The sequence below is a fragment of the Theobroma umbraticum genome, unplaced genomic scaffold (genome assembly GCF_002168275.2).
Source record: "Theobroma umbraticum cultivar Fairchild unplaced genomic scaffold, ASM216827v3 scaffold_51.0, whole genome shotgun sequence".
In the NCBI taxonomy this organism is placed as follows: domain Eukaryota; kingdom Viridiplantae; phylum Streptophyta; class Magnoliopsida; order Malvales; family Malvaceae; genus Theobroma; species Theobroma umbraticum.
The window spans coordinates 5903450-5922947 of NW_018397260.1; the positions used below are offsets into that span (position 1 = coordinate 5903450).

Here is a 19498-nt window from a genome sequence, read left to right on the forward strand (position 1 = left end):
GAAATTGATAATGTAAGAACGTTATTTATATAATAAGTCAACGAACACGTCTTTCAATGAAACGATTTATATCATTTCATAATATAACTCTTTAAATAAAATGAAAAAACTTATTTTTTTCATAAAGTGACTCTTTAAATATTTATGTTTTTCATAATATAATTATTTAATAATTATATCAAATAACCTTACAAAAATAATATTTTAGTAAAGTAATTATTTATAACTCTTTAGTTACAACTTTTTCCAACATTCATAAACTATTTAACATCATGAACTATGATGTCATTTCAAGTTAAAACTAGCAGATTATTTAATTGCATCGAAAAGGAAGGACAACAATTTTCTCGACGATTTAATTATACTAGAAATCATATAGAACAAAAACTAGAAACGCCGCCAACACAACAGGTCAAGAAGAAGTAGTGTGAGATAACGTTCCCAGATTCATGTTTACCTTGTGTCAATCGAACAGTCTAGGGTTGGTGCACGATGTTCAATGTCGTATAGGTCAAGAGGCAACAGGCAAAACCCCAGCTATTGGCTGACAAGCTTTACATACGGAATTATTAAGGTCTATTCAAATTTTATTTTTGATACACAGGGTATCGATGAAAATTCACATTGCCTACTAATTTATCCCAAAGACAAGTAAATTCAACAACAGCAACCATTACATAGCATCAACTTATTTTAGAAAGAAGGTCAATCTCCACAGCACTTATTTATTTTTGCAATCTCAAACTCTTTGGAAGCTCTAAGCTGTAGTTGAAGTCCGGACTTCTAAACTTGGGAGAGAAGTTTAATCAAATCAGGACGTGGACAACATAAAGCCTCCAATGGCCTAGCCTTTGACATAGCCATTCCGGTTCCTGAGCTCATATCCACCTTCTCTGGCCCTTCCTTTTCCCATTCAAAGCATTGTACAGCTGCACCTAGGGCGAGCAAAACTAACTGCATGCCCATGGTAGCGCCCGGACAAGCTCTCCTCCCAAGTCCAAATGGAAGATATTTCAATCCTTCTTTCTCTACAAAAGCTCCCTCGAACCTTTCAGGCTTGAACTTGGCTGGCTCCTCCCATATACTAGGATCCCTATGCATGGCCCAAGCATTGACCAAGAGCTGTGTCCCCTTTGGTATCTCATATCCGCCGACCATGCAATCTTCAGATGAGCAATGAGGCAACAAAACCGGTGCTGGAGGATATAACCTGAGTGTTTCACTTACAACGCAACGAAGATAGGGTAGCTTGGCAAGATCAGATTCATTTAGCAGGCGCTCATGTCCAACATGGCTGACGATCTCTGCTCTCACCTTCTGCAACGCCTCCGGATGATTCAAAAGGAGTGACATAGCCCATTCCATTGTAATTGCCGTCGTTTCAGTTCCTGCGATGAACATCATCTGATGCATATGTTGCATGCCGAATGTTAAAAACAGATTATTTTTGTTTATAACATCAAACAAGTTAATTTTAAAACTTCAAAAGCAAGGACCAATTTTATTATAGAAAGTTAATTTGCATGGCATTAAGAAGTTCAAGGAGTGCTTAACCAATATTTGGACGCTAAATAGAAGACCAACAGTTAAGTTTGAAGGCCCAATCTTCATCCGGTTGTCTGAATTTTGATCTTCATTAAAAATGTTGTCTTGGCTTTTTTCTTTCAAACATGTTAATGCTGAAAACATTAAGGTTGAAACCTTTCCTTTTGGGCACAAAAGTGATAGAACAAACAAAAAGGCATTTGTTTTGCTTATTTTGCATTTTCCATAGCTGCAATTGACTAATCCAGTCTATCCAGAGGCAGGGGAGTGATTTCCAGCATCTGCCAATGGTAATTTGACTAATTTACCCTCAAGGTTTCTATGGGATCTGGTGAATTTTTTTTTTTTTTTTGGGCATACCCAATATTTGTTTCAGAAAATTGTTCCTAACATCAAAAGCTCAAATCGTTAACCTTAATCAGTAGTATTATTTTTAATTCCAGCTGACAAAAAAGTGAAAACCAGTAAAATCGATGAAACAGAGCAAGTTAGTCCTTACCAATGCCATGCTCTTGATGACTTCAGTGGAACAGAAGTCAGGATCTTCTTCTTGAATAGAAAGAAGCTTTTCGATGAGCGAAGGACTCTTTCCCTCTTCCTCTATCTCTGGAACGTCAGCAGAAGAACTAGTTTTCCTTAACCTAATTTCATCTACTAGATTCCGAAGGTATTCTTCTCTCCTTCTGTGCAATTCTCTCATATTCTTTTCAATCCCTTTGAACCCAACCCACCTCAAAATTGGAAAGAAATCACATATGTTCGTTGCCAAGCTTGGAAAGAATATACTCTTAAATTCCCGGAAGAATACCTTTTCTTCTGCCTCCATGTCCTTTGCATCCTCAACACCACGCCTTCCCGCCACCACCCTTAACATGACATTCGATGTCAGAAGACAAAACAAGTACTTCAAGTCCACCTTTTGGGTACCGTTAGCCGCAGAGACTTTAAACAAGTGACGAATATAGTTGGCAACTTCTTCTTCACGTATGGAAGAAAATCTTTGAACGCTTTTTGAAGAGAAAATTTCAACAACGCTTAGACGGCGGAGGTTCCGCCAAAGAGGTCCGTAAGGAGCCCACACGAAAGAAACATAGTTATACGTCAGAAGATCCCCAGCCATAGTCCGAGGCCGGTTAGCAAAAATTATATCGTTCTTGTTGAAGCATTCTTCGACAGCAGAAGGAGAAGATACAACAAGGACACGCCTGCAACCAAATCTGAGAAATAAAACAGGGCCATACTTCGATGATAAGGTCTCCAGTGATTGGTAGAGCGGGCTTTTGATGAGGTGAAGGTGGCCAACGATTGGCAGGGCAAAGGGACTCGGAGGTAAATTTTGCTTCCTATGAGTTGAAAGCTTGATGGTGAGAAAAATGAAGAATATGATACCAAGGTACTGGTACAGGTTTTCCATGGAAAAATAGAAAATCGGATCAAGAACGCTAGGTTAGAGACGAGACAGAAAGGCAGAGAGAGACCCTGAATTTTGTATCGTCAAATTGCGGATTGCGTTTAACATGTAGGGACAAACCAAAGATGGAAATCTTCACCGGTAACCATTCGGCCGTCCACTCCCACTTAAAATTTACCCATCCTATCGCCCATTTATCAAATTGACAAATTAATTAGGTGGTGGAATTCAGTTGGTCGATCAAAGCTTTGACGAGCTGACAAAGGCTTTTCAGCAGATAACAACTCTTAATTCTGTAGAAGAAAAATAACTCTTGTCCTGTTTCAAAGAAAAATTGCGTCCTTGGATTGTGAAAGGTGAGAGCAATTCCTTTTCTTCAGCTTTAAAAAGGACAACGCCTGTCTATATTTACTGCTAAACCAAAAACTTTTGATTACAGGTCGGTAGCGCAGGTCAAGGAACACTGGTTGTCTTCAATGGCAACTTAGCGAATTGATACTTGACAATGATGCCCAGGCAATTTGGCTCAGCAATCCAATCAGCAAGCAAGAATGAGGTCAAGTCAAATATACTACATTAATATGCCGTGTAAATATTGGGATGGCGATGGGTATTTATTTTTCGGGAATCCAAAGTTACTCAACTCAATTAATTACAATTCAAAATATCTTATATTGCGTAAAGTTTGAATACATTTTATTCTAGTTTAAGATGGGTTTTAAGTAAAAAATTTGCTAATCGGGTGAAATCTGAGTATCAACTCGTAGATACTTGATACTCGAACTTGATTAAGGTTTTATCCTGATAATATGAAGCACCCAATTTAGCCATTGTCGGGAATTTAAGAAGTTGGGCTAGGGGCTAAATTAAATTTTTCACAGACACAAAAAGGGTCACCAAAGGCTAGGCCTTTAACAGGATTGTTCCAGAGGATTGGCTCATGTCCACGTTCTCTTGCCCAAGCCCAACTATTTCCCATTCAAAACAATGTAAAAGCACCTAGTGCAAGGATATCTATCCGCAAAACCCCTGCCAACTTTTTGAAATCCATTTACTGTAAGCCCATTCATCTGGCCAACTCTTCATGGTCGACTTTCATCAGTAAACCCAAAGGGAGCCCACTTAATTTGGAAATCAAGCCCAAATATTTAATTATGCAACCATCAATATCTGTGTTTTTTTAACTACAGAAGCTCTTGGCCTAATAAGACAAAGTAGGACTCCAATATCAGCCCTTTAGCCAAAACTATGGTAAAAACTAAAGCATGACAAAAAAAAAGGCACCAAGTATTGTCTAGCGACAATGCTACTGGATGCGTTGTCTGGTTTCACTGAAAAGTTTGATCCAAACAAGACAATCTTTAATCGAAAATGATGAAATACTATTTCATGTAGTATTTTTCTTTAGGGATGATATACTTTGAGAGGATGTTTCACAAAAATTTTGTTATTGCACTTAAGCATGCGTAATCATCCAATCCCAAATCGGGACCCCTTAGCACTAACGGAAAATATTAAGGAGTTTCAGCCGAGCTTATTGGAAAATAAAGCCACGATTCCGGTACAAGAAGTCTCTACTCTCACAGAAACAGGCAACTTTCCTGAGAAACTCAAAGCCAATTTCCTGTAAACCCAATTTAGGAACCCTTTGTTTGGTGGCCAGGCTGTTCTTAAAAGAGTAATTTTCCACGGGCAATGCACGCCTAAAGGAGCAGATTAAAAAGAATCCACTAATAACTATACTAAATATACTACTATAATATTATATTTCTAACACGCCAGAGACAGTTGTTATTAGTTTTCATGCCGAATGCCCTTCAAAATAAAGCAAACAAATTAAGCCTGAGAAAGCGTCTGATAAATGTGCATTGCTTTCAGCAGACAGGAAGAAGTTTTGGCTTTGAGATTAAAAATTCTGCAAAGTTTTGAGGGTTTGGTAGGGTAGGGGTGGGATGTGTAGAAATGATTAGGCTAATTGGAATCTCTAAAGCTCGCCCTTCTGAGTGTCATCTTATCCATGTCGTACTGCTTTCAGTGGTCAACAAAGCTCAAAATTTGCTTCTCGATGCAAAGGTCTCCCTGCAAAAATCTACATGCACACATGCCTTTGCGTAATGTCAGCTCCAGGAACGATTCCATTGATGCAGAGGGTCCACACCTAACTTCTCATAGATGCACATCCCTGCCATCAAAATTCAAAAAAACAAAAAGAAAAACAATCGACATATCCTCTATGGAAAAGTTGAAAAACGTACGACTGCATTGGTTTCTACTTTCTCGTTTTGCTATATAAATAAACAGGTTGTCTTTGAGTAGCTTTTCGTTTGCTTTGGCTTCATTTTAATGCTTTGAAAAACTCGAGTGCTCAAGTTCAACTTCATATCTGGGTCGCTGAAGTTATCTGACAAGCTTAAGCAGCCAATCTCTGCTTAAACATGGGCCTTGTCCAGACATACATAGAAGAAGATAAATTACTTTAATAGTCGAAATGTAAAGTACCAATCATAGTACAAGTAACAAAATCTGTAAGCTTCCAAGTGTTGGTATGCCTCAGCTTGGGTTTTTGCAGATTAGATCAAATTTTGAAAACAATTTTGAACAGGTCTCCCAAAAATATCAAGAGTTGGATAATAATCCTCCTGTTTGGTAAATATACCTTACCTAAATCCTGATTCAGCCAATGATTGTGAGTGAGCACCATATTTATGGCTTAATGGTCGAGCGAGTTCTATGCTTCATGACAACGACAGTCGAAATAACGATGGATGACTCCTTGAACAAATAACACTGTCAATTATTAACTGAAATTATCTTTCACTTGTTTCTTAATATAGCGTGGCAGAGTAACATTGTACGGAATGAACCCTTCATCTCGATTAACTTATATTAAAAAAAATAAAAGCAACTCAATATTTCTTCGTTGAATAAAAAAAGAAAAGAAAAAGAGCTCAATTTCTGCTTACAAGTCACATGTAGAACTCAACTCGATGGCTCTGCCACTTTATTGACAATATGTGATTACATTCACTGAGCGACAAGAACAATTCTAGGAGTAATAAAACAAACAGACAAGAACAATTCTTTAGCGCTAGAGCAAGAAGGAGAGAGATTATTCTCTGATACCACCAAAACTCTTAACCTATTAACTATTAAAAGCAACCTATCACTCCTTCGATATGGCGAGGTTCTGAAAAGTGAATAGGAGGCAATAAACTTGGAGGAGAAAGAAAAGAGCTAAGAGACAACATAAAGGACAATTCGTCGTTGAAACTAACCAACGGAAGGAACACACGGTCAAATAATAGTAGACCAAATTTCTTCATTGCTTAATATATATCATTTACACATATATTGCGGTATAAACAATACAAAATATGGATGACAAAGTCTTAAAAATCCAACAAAATTTTGAAAACATGGATGCAACTGCAATTCACGGGGATAGGGAAGGACCCCCACAAAACCCACTATCTTTTGACAAAATGCGCAAAAACCAACAGTGCAACTTTGCAAGCGCTTAATGGCTCCCACTTTATGAAGCTTAAAGTCTTCTTTTTCACACGTTCCCACATTTTAACTAAATCTTGGAGAAATATAAAACTGAAAAAGAAGCTTCAACGGTTGTGGAGTGGATCTGAGGCGTTTGGAACTTTCCTCTTGCTTGAAAAGAACACATCAAAGTGATGCCTCAAACGTTGGTGCTGCTGCTGCCTCACAGGTTGCTTCTCTTTAGCACCTGGTGAGTAACTGTTCAAGCCAACAAGCACTGATGACTCTTCCTTCTGGTCTCCGGAGACTAACAGAGAGAGCAACATTATTACGACCACTAGTTTTTGCAACAACCCCAGTTGTAGAGACGGTTGAAAGTGCATGCTGTTGCCAAGAGAAATCGGTTTTTTCTTCTCAGTGGGGTGGGAGAGAAAGAGAAAGAGAGAAACCTAAAATCTTCGACTTCCTCAAAGAAATGAAAAAATCTATATAATGGGTCCAACAAGGGCGAGGGCTGGAGTGAAAAAGCACAAACAAGAGAAAGCTAACTGTCTTTGTTCGGAAATGTAAGAAAAAGAGGAGAAAGAAAAGGTCATGTAGTGTCATTGAGTACACCCTGCAAACAAGGGACACATCTCACGAAGAACACCTCCTTTTTTGCTTTTCTTTATTAGAATATATTTTTCGTGCTTTACGAGAACTTTTCTTCCTATTCTGCATATTCCTTCTCGCTTTCAGTCCCTAAAAAAACAGTCATTCCACGTCCAATTTATAGCAATAGATAGATAGTAGTCGTACTATGGTATATATAGATCTTGGCTCTTGTGCTTTATCTTTGTCTTGGTTTTATTTGTCTCCTTTGGAAAGTAGTCAATTTCTCTTTATAGCGACTTCATCCCAGAGGGCAGAGAAAAAGAGAGGAAAAGAAAACGATTTTCCGAGTATCTAAACTCACCAGCTATTGGCCATGCCATTCTCCGAGGACTTTTCCCTTCGACATGCAAAAGCTCGTGTCCAAGGCAATGAAAATACATATACAAATCTTTGCTTAAAGTACACGTTCTGAATGGTCTTGTCATGCGCAACTTAAGCAGCTGACGCTACTTCCTAATACATACCCTTTGAATATACGGCGTACCAGTTTTCAGAGTACAAGAAAATCTATTGTTTAAGTAATATTTAGTAGTACTTAACAGAGTCAGATTAATTTAATTTGATCCACTCCGTGACTGGTGGATTGTCGTGTCGTGAGACCTGAGGGATTGCTCGACAAACTTAGCCGAACTTTTGACAAGATAGCTAGCGAGTCAGAATTCGCAGCATTATTATCCACTCAACCGACCAGAATATGGAAAATGAACCATCTCAATTATGTAATACTAGAAAAGATAATAGTATAGTATTTCTTTTTGCTTTCAAACTTTCCCTTCAAATTGGTCAATTGTGTACATAATAAGTTTTAATTATATGTTTAATGATTAAAACTAGAAAAAAAGGAAATGCCCAATACAACAAATTAATCTCAGTTGGGCCCAATGCTCAACCTCCCTTCCTAACCATACAGGTATTGGCCAAAAGTGGTAAAATTTTATGCAGCACCAAATCATGGAGTAAGAGAAAAGGACTCAGTCGAGTATTATTCTCCTAAGAAAAATACCCTACGTTGAAATGCTTGCTTACTTTTTACTGGGAATTATAAGCATTAACTTCTGGTGGACCGGGCCTGCAAACCCAAAGGACACAACTCAAGTAGCCCAAAGCTCAAATTTCATGCAAAAGCAGGCCGGGAGCCCAATGTTTATATAGATAGCTCCATACAAAAAGCAACTGTTATATAAAAAGGCTCAATTCCTCGTTGACGAATAAGAAGAAGCCCTATAATAAACCATGTCTTTTCTGATAGTCAGACCACTACTATTGTCTTGGTTTTGGCCTTCGAACTTAAGGGAATGTGAGGGAGTGATGGGTGCATGAGCGAAACATGCCATGATTCATTTGATCATTTGAAGTTGGGTATCTGCCGATTTGGTACCTTGGCAAATTTTATTTGGAGCGAATCGCCTCAAGTAATGTTGTCACACCTTTCACCAATCACCACTTAAGTTACTGCTCTGTTTAGGACAAGGTGCCCATAGACATGACAATCCTCTGCCTCAAGTTTCAACCTCCTGACTCGTCAATCCACTACCCGCTTCCTCCTCATCAGAATCGAAGAGTCGGCAACTCACCAGGGGGAGGGCCACGGCACAAACTTAGCAGCTGCTTCAGATGTAACTTTCTCATTGCCTCAATCCAACAAAACAGAGATTCTGTGCATCTATAGGCCTGGCAACTTAATTTCAGTATTGTCTACTTCGAACCTTCAACTTGATCTTAACCAATCATTGAATTTGTATCCGTGACAAATAAGTTTAAACAAATATAATTCTGCATATCAAAATTTTTATTTTAATTTTTTGTAAACTTTTAAAATCATGTATTCAGCTTATCATTAAATAAATAAATAATAATTAATTAACAAATTAATAACATACCAGATAAATTCATGTTGTACTAACTTTATTATCCAAGGCATAAGTCATATCAGTGCGTCACACATTATGATATTGCCACAGTTTATACATTTATGGTCAATGCAAATTAAACCAATTGCGCAAATGAAGTGCTCTTGACCTCTTGTCACGTGGGAAACAACTATTGGTGATTGGCGTTGCCCACCACGACTTTGGGGAATGCCGAATTAAAGTTTCATTATGGAAAGATACATCAAACCCCACCTCTGTGTTACTGCATTCAATCGCCATCAATACAAAACAAGGCCCATGAAAAAGAAACAATTTTGATATGTCTAGTCATAAATAGGAACAACCCTGGCGGAGAACTAGAAGTAAATTGGTGCTTCATTGGCTGGCGAACATATAAACCTCTGAACTCGATTATATAGTACATTGTGCATCAATATCGATCTGGACTATGTAATTTGGCTGCCAAACCAACCAAAAGCTTCAGAGAAGAATGAGAGGTTGAGAACATCTAGACCTTAAACCTGGTCCTTGTCCCTCCTTTCTATAATCCCTTCCCTATTCATGGAACATTTGACCTTATTAGCGGTTCTCAGTCTTGTCAAAATCACAGAATGATCCCATCAACGATGAAATTGAATTTCGATTTCGTACACTAGGGATGTTATGGATTGATGGTGGATAGACTCGTGTGAACTGCAGACAACTCAAGGGGCTTCACTCTTTATGTACTATCTTTAAACATAACCAAGCATTGGGATCTTTTGAAAAAGTAACATATCATGGCAGGCAATTCGTATAAATTGTAAGATTATGATATGACAGTGTTGCAATTGTTGTTGCACCACATTGATTGTTGAGTTATGGAGTTGCTAGAATCTAAAGTGCAATGAAATGATATTGTAAAGGGAGTTTTTGTGATAAGGAGAGAAAGCGTTACAATTAAGTAAAAAGGTATGTCGGAAGTAATGAAGAATAAGATTATAGCAGTTTCTGAAATATTAAGTATCGTGGTAAGTAGAAGACAATAAAAAAAAATTAAAGAGTAGAAGAAAATTAGAGAGAGAATTTAGATAAAAAAAATTTTAAAAAATCATCTGTTAGCTCTCGAGAATAACCCTTTTAAATGAATTGTGAGGTTTTATATATAGTGTTAAAAGTGACAGTTGCTCAATAATAGGTTTTAATGCGCCTAATGAATATCATTATTATAAAGAGCTTTAATGTAAATAACCGTTATTGTAATTAGGTGTAATAAGACTTATTCTCGAGTAAAAGATAATAGAGAATATATATACATGAAAAGGTATAAAAAAAATTATACATGAATAGAAGGAAAAAAGCTATACATGAATAGGTATAACAGAAGAAGGTGTATATAAATAGATATACCAAAACAAGGTAAGAAGATGAAACACTTGCATTTTAGAAATAGGTTAGAACGAAGATTACTTAATTACATCTATATCTGAATCACTAAATCAAATTTTTCGAAACATTCCAAAATAAAAATAACCCGTAAATCCTGTCACTTATTGCAAATTGCTTCTACTATTATCCACATAAAATAATACTTCACTTGCTCTAATTATTTTATATGAAATAGCATTTCATTTGTTTTAATTGTTTACATACAGCATGATTGTTCTCATGGTTTTTTTTATAACATTATGTTATAAAATATTTTTTAAAAAAATAAATATTAATCAAAATCAATAATTTATATATATAAAAAGTTTTCCTTCTCATTTTCCTTCTATCCGTTCACCAAGAAGCGTGATAAACTTGGGAAACAGCTATTGCCACTTCCTTTCCCTTTATATACATATAGATACATCTCGATACATCTCGGCAATTGATCCTCTTTGATCCTACAGTTTATCCAATCTTAGAAAGCTTCCAATTAAAACCTTTAAGGTTTTGAATATCTTTCTAAAGATGAAGATGACTTTCAAAATCGAAGGAGTAGCAGAAATGTCAGCTAATAATCAGATTAAGGAAAGGCACGATGAGGGCTGCTTCAAAGGCAACCATGAAGGCAATTCAAAGGAGTGGTTGAGCTTGAGTCTTGGCAGGCATGAGGATATTGTTGCTTCAGGAAGAGGTTTCCAATCAAAATATACTTCCAACAAGTTCTTCTGCAACTTCTGCAGAAGAAAATTCAGTAGTACTCAGGCACTTGGTGGCCACCAGAACGCCCATAAAAGGGAGAGGGAAGTAGTTAGACGATACCAGTCCGAGAGGCTGATGGCAACGACTGGTTTGCCCATAAATAAGCCAATGGCACGGTCACGTGGTGTTCAGCCCCATTCACCTGTGCGCGAACTTAGCACTGGATGGAGACCTGTGGCTGCAAGATTCAATGATTCCAACGAAGAGATTGTGGGAGCATGGGCAGGATTCATGCACAGAGAAACAACTTTGAAGTGGCCAGGAAGTTATCAGGTGGATCCCCAACCATCTAAATCACCACCAGAGTTGCTAAAAGTCGACTTGGACCTCCGGCTATAATCTCTCCATCCTTTTATAAAATTAAATGAAAAGTTCTGTAGTCCATATTTCATGAAGCGTCTAGTGTACTTTAACAAGCAAAAGCTAAGCTCAAATCACTTCTTATGCACAGATCTATTCATAAGAATTGATGGCAGTATTATTTCATAGTTTTAGTAGTGCTGCACAGGTCAACCAATTCTCAGGCACAGATCACTTTCTGCAAAAGAAAGTCCAGCAGTTAAAAACGAATACAGGACAGTAGCTTGCTTGGGTTTGGCATAAAAGCATGTTCAGGAGCATGAATGTCTTTCCACGCCAATTTCGTTCCAGCCACATCCATTGGCAAAAGGAATCAGGCCAACATGCAGATCAAGTGATAAACCAAGAAACAAAAAATAAACATGACCCCTTCAAAAATGACGTCAATGGGTATCAAGTTACATGCCAAGAAACTAAAAAGAAACATTAACCTTCCTTATTTGTAAGCACCCAAACATTTGATTAATTTGTTGGTGTAGTATCCCTTCAATAAAAAACAAAGGTCAAACCCCTTTCTCTCAATTAAAAAAAAAAAAAACCTTTCTTATTTATAAATCAATTGAAAATGACAGATTATTACCATTACACAAGACAGCTATACATAAAAGAGAATCTAGAAATCTTTTTCTTGATATCCTATGCCAGGAGATTTTTGGAGGAACTGAAAAAACTTGCAAGCAAAAAGGTATAATCTTTTACTAGGATACATTTGTTATTTTAACCGCCTCAGAATGAAGTACAACCATCTCGATACAATCTGAATCCAAAACATAGTGTCAATATGACAATATCCATGAACAATCAGAAGTCCTAAATAACATGAACAAATGTTAGTTCAGGGTTCAGTCTAAGATAATTTATCAATTACATGAAAACCAGATTAATCCTACTTCTTACAGTTAGGGTAAGAGTATGAATTTCAATACTTCTTGAGAAAGATAATCATTTATCAACAAAATAAATTTTACATCATTCAACCACGAGGCTGGAAAAATAGATAGAAAAAAGAACATCTCTAGACCATTCAACTTTTCAAAATCAGAAGCTAAAAAACCCACTTACAATCTATCAGTCAACAGGATTTATCATTGTTCTAAGAATCACTAACATACTAAGGTTCTGCTCATTCAAAACACTTCCCAGGTCAGCATTACTGCCATTCTGCCAATGACAGATATACATCTCCAAGCATTAACCAATTACATCATAGGTACCACATCAATTAAGAGTCCTTCAACCAATCAAGTTAGCAAGCTCAAGTGTCAGCCTTTTGGTGTTCGACAATTCAGTTTCCCTCACTTTAAGGCCTTCTCCAAGAGGTTGAATGACAGAAGTGTACGCCAATCATAAATCAAATATGTCAAACTTTCACCACTTGAACATCTTCAGCATAGGAAATATCAACTTCTTGAAAGTCTTCAAAATAAGAAGCTGGAATCTCTGGAGAAGCAGGCATCATTGCCACGCATTTGAACTGTTTCCAGAGGAATCAATTTTATTCCAATTAGATTACAACAAAATAAAATGTAATCATATCAATGCCTGGTATTACATGTACATACCTTATGCTGCTTGTATTTTTCTCTAACTGCTTGAAGTGCACCTCCTCTTCTACTCAAATACAAGTCATGTATGATAAGGACACATTCTTTTAGATCAGATGCTTTGTAACCTGAGTATTGTTGCACAGCAGAGCTCTGCAGAACACAAATGATAAGTAAATATTTTCTAGCTAAGGACAAATCAACACCATAAAATGTCATGAGAGAGCAAACCCTTACCCAAGGATGTCTCTTTGGTTGAATTATGAATCTTGTAAGGAAGGTAACAGAAGCAGCAACCATAGATGGTAAAAATTTTACACATCCATAGTCCAGCAAACTCAACTCTGCAAGGTAATATCCAAGGAATTCTAGCTGCAAGCTGGAAGCCTGTAGAAGACCAAAGCAATTATACAGTCAATAACAGATAATAGTAGCCATGACTTTTAGAACAAATACACAAGATATGGGGATTTTTCTTACCTTGTAATCCTCTTGTGCAACTCTGGTAAGTCTCCTGAAAAACATCAAGGTAAACACAAATACAAGTCAGTTCAATAAAGCATCAAGCTTTAGTAGTTGCCATTAACTGCTATCTATTGTCAAGATAAACCCCTCTTACCTCAGAAATGTTTTAATTGTAGGATTGCCCAATTCAAACTTCAAGGACTTGAGTATATCTGCCTCCATTTTCACTACCTTCACATTTAACCAACAACTTTTAATTAATGAAGGAAAGCAATGTACTATACAGATGGAAAATTAAAAGGAAAAAGGCAATAGAAAAAAGGATAAAGACCTTACCTCATCTTTAGTGTATGTATTATCCGTTATATAGCAAAAATCTTCCACATTTGGAGGATTGATTTCCTCATACTTTCTACTTGAAACAACAAAACAAAAAGTAAGTCCAAATCTAACAATAATTTCCATGAAAAAGCCATCAACATATCAAAGAAATCAGAAGCTTACGAGGCAATGAGCATTGAAGATACACCCAGTAGCTGAAGCCTTTGCCTATTTAGAGTATTTAAAGATAGGAATCTATCGATGTAAGAAATGGTCATATATAAAGTATCTGAAACAAGCTTGTATTCCTCTGCAACTTCTACGAGCCAATCCACCAAAATCCCTCTCATATTTGCAGTAACATCCTTCTGTACCTTCTCAATATAATCAGGTAAAGGTCTTCTCTTCGGATCCACCTAATATTAATTGCATCATAAGAGGAAAAAAAAGAGGCCTTTTAGCATTTTCAGCAGACATCACCCAATTGTCAATAGCCATTATTAACATACCCAAAACCCTATTGGCTATTGCCAAAGTTAACAGCCTATTCAAACCCAAATCGCCTAGGTCGATTACCGTGGCCAAATTAAATCAATATCCCAACATAAAGCCCAAAACTTTTCAAGCAATGCCCCATATCATTTAGATCAGGAGAAGGGCAAACTGGGTTTCTAACTCTGAAAAGATTCATTGCTTATGACAGAATATAAATTTGTGAAGCCTTAACCAATTCTTGTTAAGCAGGGAGAGAAATACCTCCATTTGGTGAAGATATTCATAGATATCAGACACATAATGCCCACACATTTGTGGGTCATCAGATTTAGCATCAATATCCACATCTTTTTCATCTTGAGCTTCCTTTTTCTTCTCCTTCAACGCTGGCTTTGCGAGTCTCGTCTTAGTCTTCCCCTTCCGTTTAAGCTGCTGCTTCCGGTTCTCCTTCCCCTGAACTTTATTCACCGAAAGAACGTTAGACAAGTTGGAAAGCTCCCCTAAAACAACCCTTTTCTTGTTCGTCACCCTCTCCTCCATTATCCCCGCCCCCTCGGCAGCCCTCTTCTTGGCGGCGGCCCTTGTCACTCTCGCACAGTTCTCCTGATCGGCCATTGCCTCTAACTCACTCCCTCTTCAGCTAACCCTTTTGTTTTTGCAGTTGCAGAGAGAGAGAGAGAGAGTTGGGAGCTCTAGTAGTGAAGGAAAGAGAGGGAGAGTCCGGGGGAATAAAAGGAGTGAAATGAGAAGCGCCATTTTCGTTTTTGTTTTGAAAACTTGGGGATTGGACTTGGCGGTATTTGGTAAACTCTGCTCAAAACTTAGTTTTCAGTTTCTTGTGTGGTTTTTTTTTTTTGAAGTTTTGGTGGGTTTTGGGTTTTGCGGGCTCCATTCTTTTCCCTTTTTTTATTTTTCAAAATTTGAAAACCGGATGGAAAAAGCGCTTTTTTGGGGATTTGGGGGAGGGGCGGGGGCTCTCTTCCCTTAATTAAAAACCGTCGCGGGCTTATCTCAAGTTTTCCATAATTCGGCCGCCCGCTGCCCCTGAATTCTTTTTGAAAGGTCAAAGAGAGTAAAGACCCAAAATGACCAAAATTTCAGAGCGCGGTAGAGTTTTCGGCCACGTGCTTCTTCCTCTTTTCCTCTTCATTTAACAATGGTCCTAAATTTTCTACTACTATTATTAAAACCAAGATTTAAGCCAATTTATTTATGTCAAGCTTGTTACTAAATATAAAATAAATTGGGGTTTGAAATTTAGAGCGTTGGTAATAAATCTCATTTTATAGTTTTAACATTTATGCTGTATAATTGATCAATTAAAATTTGCATCGACCAATAAACTTTACGACAATTATTGTAAAATAATTAAGATTATAATAAATTTTTTAAATTTACTATTTATTTAAATAAGAAATTATAATTTTTTTAATTTTCATACACGTAAACTATCTAATGACTTTTGGTATTATCCTGTTTTATTTTAGCAAATCAATGTTAATCAAGAATTTTGTGAATTTTGTTTAAGAAATTTCATCTTTTATAAGAGAAATAAAGAAAACTGATATAAGTAGTTAGGCATATTTTTTTTATTTTTTTCAAAGACACTGTTCAATCCTCTCTTCCTACCTTTACACGAATATATTCAAATTAAAGAAAACAAAACCTAGTATTAAAAACAGGTTGAAAATTTTTTAATTACTTAATCTAAGCCCTTGCTGATAGATAGAATTTTGATTGGGCAGAAACAAAGATTGGTATATATTTTCCTCCAAAGTCAATCATAAAAATTTGAAATTTAACTTACACTAATTAACACAAAAAAATAGTTTATTAAAATTGATTTCTAAGATATTTGTAGAACTTAAAGCAATTAATCCAAGGTGTAATGTTTTAAAAAATCTATGAATTATAAAAAAAAATTAAAAAAAATTATTATTATTTTATTATGTTCAATTAAATTTATGTATTTTTATTTTAAATTAAATAAACCTTTACTACTCAAGTTGATTAATTATCCATAATTAAAACCTCACTTGTTATTTTTATATCACATTGCATTAACATAATGTTTATGTAAAGTATGAAAATGTCACATGATTATATCATTATATCCTATCATTATTTATTATAACATGTTATTATATCATGTCAACACCACATGGTTTAAAATGATAAGTGAAGTTTTAATTAACAACAATTAATCAATTATTAATCAAAATGACCCATTTGATTCAATAGTTTTTTTTTACCCTTAATGCTAACCCAATAGCTTGATTAAACTAATAAAAAATTTTATTTAAATTTTCAAAATAATTCAAAGACTTTTTTTTAAAATATTATATCTTAATAGAACCATTTATCATACAATGATATGTTACTATTTTCTCAAACTATTACAAATACTCTCAACAAAATTAATATCCCTTTCCTCTTATAAATAACGCTCGGATTTAATTTTTTCCAATTATTTTCTAACAAGTTTGACCATTATTTATTTATATATGATAGTTAATAAGAATTTGAAAAAATTATTCCTTAAAATATTTGTATAAAGTAGTTTTTCAATATATATATATATGTATATATATTAAATTTTAACTTAATCAAATATTTGTGATAAAGATTAAACCAGCTCTCAAGAGGCCTGCCTTCTTGTTGATATCATCTTTAATAATTCGGTAACTTGATAATGTACGGTGAAATGAAAGAATAAGAAATTAAATTACCATTGATTATGGTTGGTAAAAAGGACAAAGCAGTTTAATGCATCTATCATCAATGAAATATGTCAACAAATGACATACGTTAAGCCTATTGATTTTAAATAGTATTAATTCATAACTAAAAATTAATCTCATGATTGTTATTCCTTCTTAGAGAGATTATATTTAAAATTTGAATCTCTTCACTTTTTAAAAATTTCTGGTATTTCCACGCAAAATAAGGTACTAGTATTAAAAATTTATATATTTTGTTTCATTATCATATATACTGACCCCAAAAAGAAATAGTATACAGATAAACAGGCCTTAGCCACAAGGCTAATCCAATACAGAAACAATCATGGCTTTGGGAGGAAGCTAACAATTAATGCCCACGATGAGTAGTAGTATTATCCTTCAACGTATTAAAAGTTTTTAACCAAAGCTTGGTTTAGCCATCTATTCATGGTATAATAATCTACGATTACACAAAACATCGTATTTCATCATCCATGCTTCGTATTCTTGGCAGGTGAGCGGTTGTTAAGAGTGTCTTTCACAGTTTTAAGCTTGCTAAGAGCATCTCTCATGCTTATCCGTCCATCGGGGGAAACCGTGGTGCAAGATAGTCCAACTCCAAAGATTGTGGTCAAGCAATCAAGCTGTATTTCAGGGTTTATGGGTTGGCTGTCATTCTGCAGGTTTTTCATCAATGGTAGCAGTTCAGGATCCAGAATTTGCAACATGCTGGAGGGAAAGGCTAACTGCACCCATTTGATTAGATTTAGTTCTCCCACAAAGCTCTCATGTGTTGGACTCTTCCCGGTAAACAACACTAGCAACATTACTCCGTAGCTGTATACATCCCCTGCTTTTGATGGCTTCTTCCCAAGCCCATACTCTGCAGCACAGCCCATTCACACCATTCACGTTAATGAAATTTATGTGTGGCTAACAAATTTTTGGAAAATTTGCATGATGCACTTTAAAAACCGTATATGAAAACACAGTAGAAGAATTTATGATTTTTTTGCAGCTGGCAAACTATGAGGAGAATTGTTAACTTGTTACTAACCTGGAGGTATGTAACCAATAGAACCCCTTAGGTCATACGTGGAGCCAAGGGACTGTAGAGCCTCTGATCTCTCCATGAGCAACCTGGCTAACCCGAAATCGCCTATTTTGGCAGTCATGTCTTTATCTAAAAGAATGTTGCTCGGCTTCAAATCACAATGCACCACTGGAACTTCACAATCATGGTGCATGTAATCCAATGCGCTCGCAACATCAATGGCCACATTCAATCTTTCCATAATGTTCAACCCATCTCCATGTGCGTTCCTTCTCTTGCCCTCAATCCAGTCTTCAACGCTTCCATTAACAAGGAACTCGTACACTAAGGCTAGAAATTCCATGTTTTGATAGTCCAAGCTTGAGCATGATGTGATTAGTTTGACAAGATTGCGGTGCCTCACGTTTCTCAGAGCTTCACATTCTGCTAGAAAACTCTTCCAAGATCCTGTCCTTTCCTTGTTAAGGACTTTGACTGCAACTCGAACACCATCTCTAAGACACCCTTTATACACTGACCCAAAGCTCCCTCTTCCAATCAAATTTTCAGGTTTGAAATTATCAGTTGCTCTACGAATCTCATCATAAGAGATTATTTGATGCTGCTCCTTGAGCAATTCAGAAATTCCCGTGATATTTACCTTGCTTTTCTTCTTGTAGAGCAACAAGCCAACAATTAAGCACGCAGCTAATGTTATAATTATAGTGATACTAACATAAACTTTGACTAATAATCTTCCATGACCTTGGGTCTTCTTACATGCCGAGCTCAAGCAAAGCTTTGGGTTTCCTTCCAAATGGACGCTAGAAAGATTGCTAAAAATGCCACCAGTTGGAATTGTCCCTTCGAGGTCGTTGAAAGAAAGGTTCAAGGACTTGAGAACCTGTAGTTTTTGAAGATCTACAGGAATGGAGCCAGAAAGTTGGTTTGAGGAGAGATCTAATGTTTCCAAGCCTTTCACTTCTCCTAGAGCACTAGGAATTGGACCTGATAGCATATTCTCAGCCATGAATAACTCCTCCAAGCTGTTACAGCTTCCAATTGAGCTGGGAATATTGCCTGAGAAACGGTTCTTAGACAGGTCAATTGTAACAATACTTCCTAAGCGCCCAATCTCTTGAGGCAAAGGTCCCCTTAGAAAATTCCTAGAAAGATTCAAGAGAGTGCTCAAACTTTGGAGATTCAGAATTTCTCCAGCAATGCTTCCATTGAGCATATTATTGGACAAATCTAAGGAAAGCAGATTCTGAAAGTTCTTAAAAGCAGAAGGAATTTCACCCACCAATTGGTTTCCTGATAAATCAATTTGGTTTAACTTTCGAAGATTGCCAAGGGAGCTTGGAATACTCCCAGATATCTGGTTTCCAGCCAAACCCAACATTTGCAGTTCCTCCAAA

The 19498-nt window shown here is 36.3% G+C and overlaps 4 protein-coding genes across 4 annotated transcripts in view; 1 reads left to right on the forward strand and 3 right to left on the reverse strand.

Moving 5' to 3' along the window:
• Positions 1–559: 559 nt before the first annotated feature.
• Positions 560–3291, reverse strand: LOC110416130 (cytochrome P450 81C13-like). The gene is made up of 2 exons (XM_021427982.1): positions 2045–3291; positions 560–1404 (listed from the first exon to the last, which is right to left on the reverse strand). The coding sequence occupies exons 1-2, from the start codon at positions 2957–2959 to the stop codon at positions 784–786; spliced, it is 1536 nt and encodes a 511-aa protein (XP_021283657.1). The 5' UTR covers positions 2960–3291; the 3' UTR covers positions 560–783.
• A 7450-nt stretch (positions 3292–10741) lies between these two features.
• Positions 10742–11732, forward strand: LOC110416134 (zinc finger protein 7-like). The gene has a single exon (XM_021427987.1). The coding sequence runs from the start codon at positions 10906–10908 to the stop codon at positions 11476–11478; it is 573 nt and encodes a 190-aa protein (XP_021283662.1). The 5' UTR covers positions 10742–10905; the 3' UTR covers positions 11479–11732.
• Positions 11733–12425: 693 nt separating this feature from the next.
• Positions 12426–15212, reverse strand: LOC110416132 (putative cyclin-A3-1). Its single transcript, XM_021427983.2, has 8 exons — positions 14586–15212; positions 14013–14245; positions 13845–13920; positions 13663–13739; positions 13524–13557; positions 13281–13430; positions 13062–13196; positions 12426–12973 (listed from the first exon to the last, which is right to left on the reverse strand). Exons 1-8 carry the CDS (start codon positions 14937–14939, stop codon positions 12860–12862), a joined length of 1173 nt encoding a protein of 390 aa, XP_021283658.1. The 5' UTR covers positions 14940–15212; the 3' UTR covers positions 12426–12859.
• A 2052-nt stretch (positions 15213–17264) lies between these two features.
• The window catches only part of LOC110416127 (uncharacterized), a 3534-nt gene continuing 1300 nt past the window's right edge, over positions 17265–19498 (reverse strand). Inside the window, exons 1-2 of the mRNA XM_021427979.2 lie at positions 18105–19498; positions 17265–17930 (exon numbers count right to left, since the gene is read on the reverse strand). The exon at positions 18105–19498 is cut by the window's right edge and continues 1300 nt beyond it. Of these exons, the coding sequence (XP_021283654.1) occupies positions 17536–17930; positions 18105–19498 (1789 nt within the window). The 3' untranslated portion in view covers positions 17265–17535. The remainder of the gene's footprint in view (positions 17931–18104) is intronic.

What these genes read in the sequence shown, in the direction of transcription:
- LOC110416130 (XM_021427982.1), bottom strand. Translation starts at nt 2,959, where the DNA reads ATGGAAAACCTGTACCAGTACCTTGGTATCATATTCTTCATTTTTCTC. An exon ending in TCATCAAGAGCATGGCATTG is followed by an intron (nt 1,405 to 2,044) that starts GTAAGGACTAAC and finishes CATATGCATCAG; the next exon opens with ATGATGTTCATCGCAGGAAC.
- LOC110416132 (XM_021427983.2), bottom strand. Translation starts at nt 14,939, where the DNA reads ATGGCCGATCAGGAGAACTGTGCGAGAGTGACAAGGGCCGCCGCCAAG. An exon ending in ATACATACACTAAAGATGAG is followed by an intron (nt 13,740 to 13,844) that starts GTAAGGTCTTTA and finishes TTAAATGTGAAG; the next exon opens with GTAGTGAAAATGGAGGCAGA. An exon ending in AAAAATACAAGCAGCATAAG is followed by an intron (nt 12,974 to 13,061) that starts GTATGTACATGT and finishes CTCTGGAAACAG; the next exon opens with TTCAAATGCGTGGCAATGAT.
- LOC110416134 (XM_021427987.1), top strand. Translation starts at nt 10,906, where the DNA reads ATGAAGATGACTTTCAAAATCGAAGGAGTAGCAGAAATGTCAGCTAAT.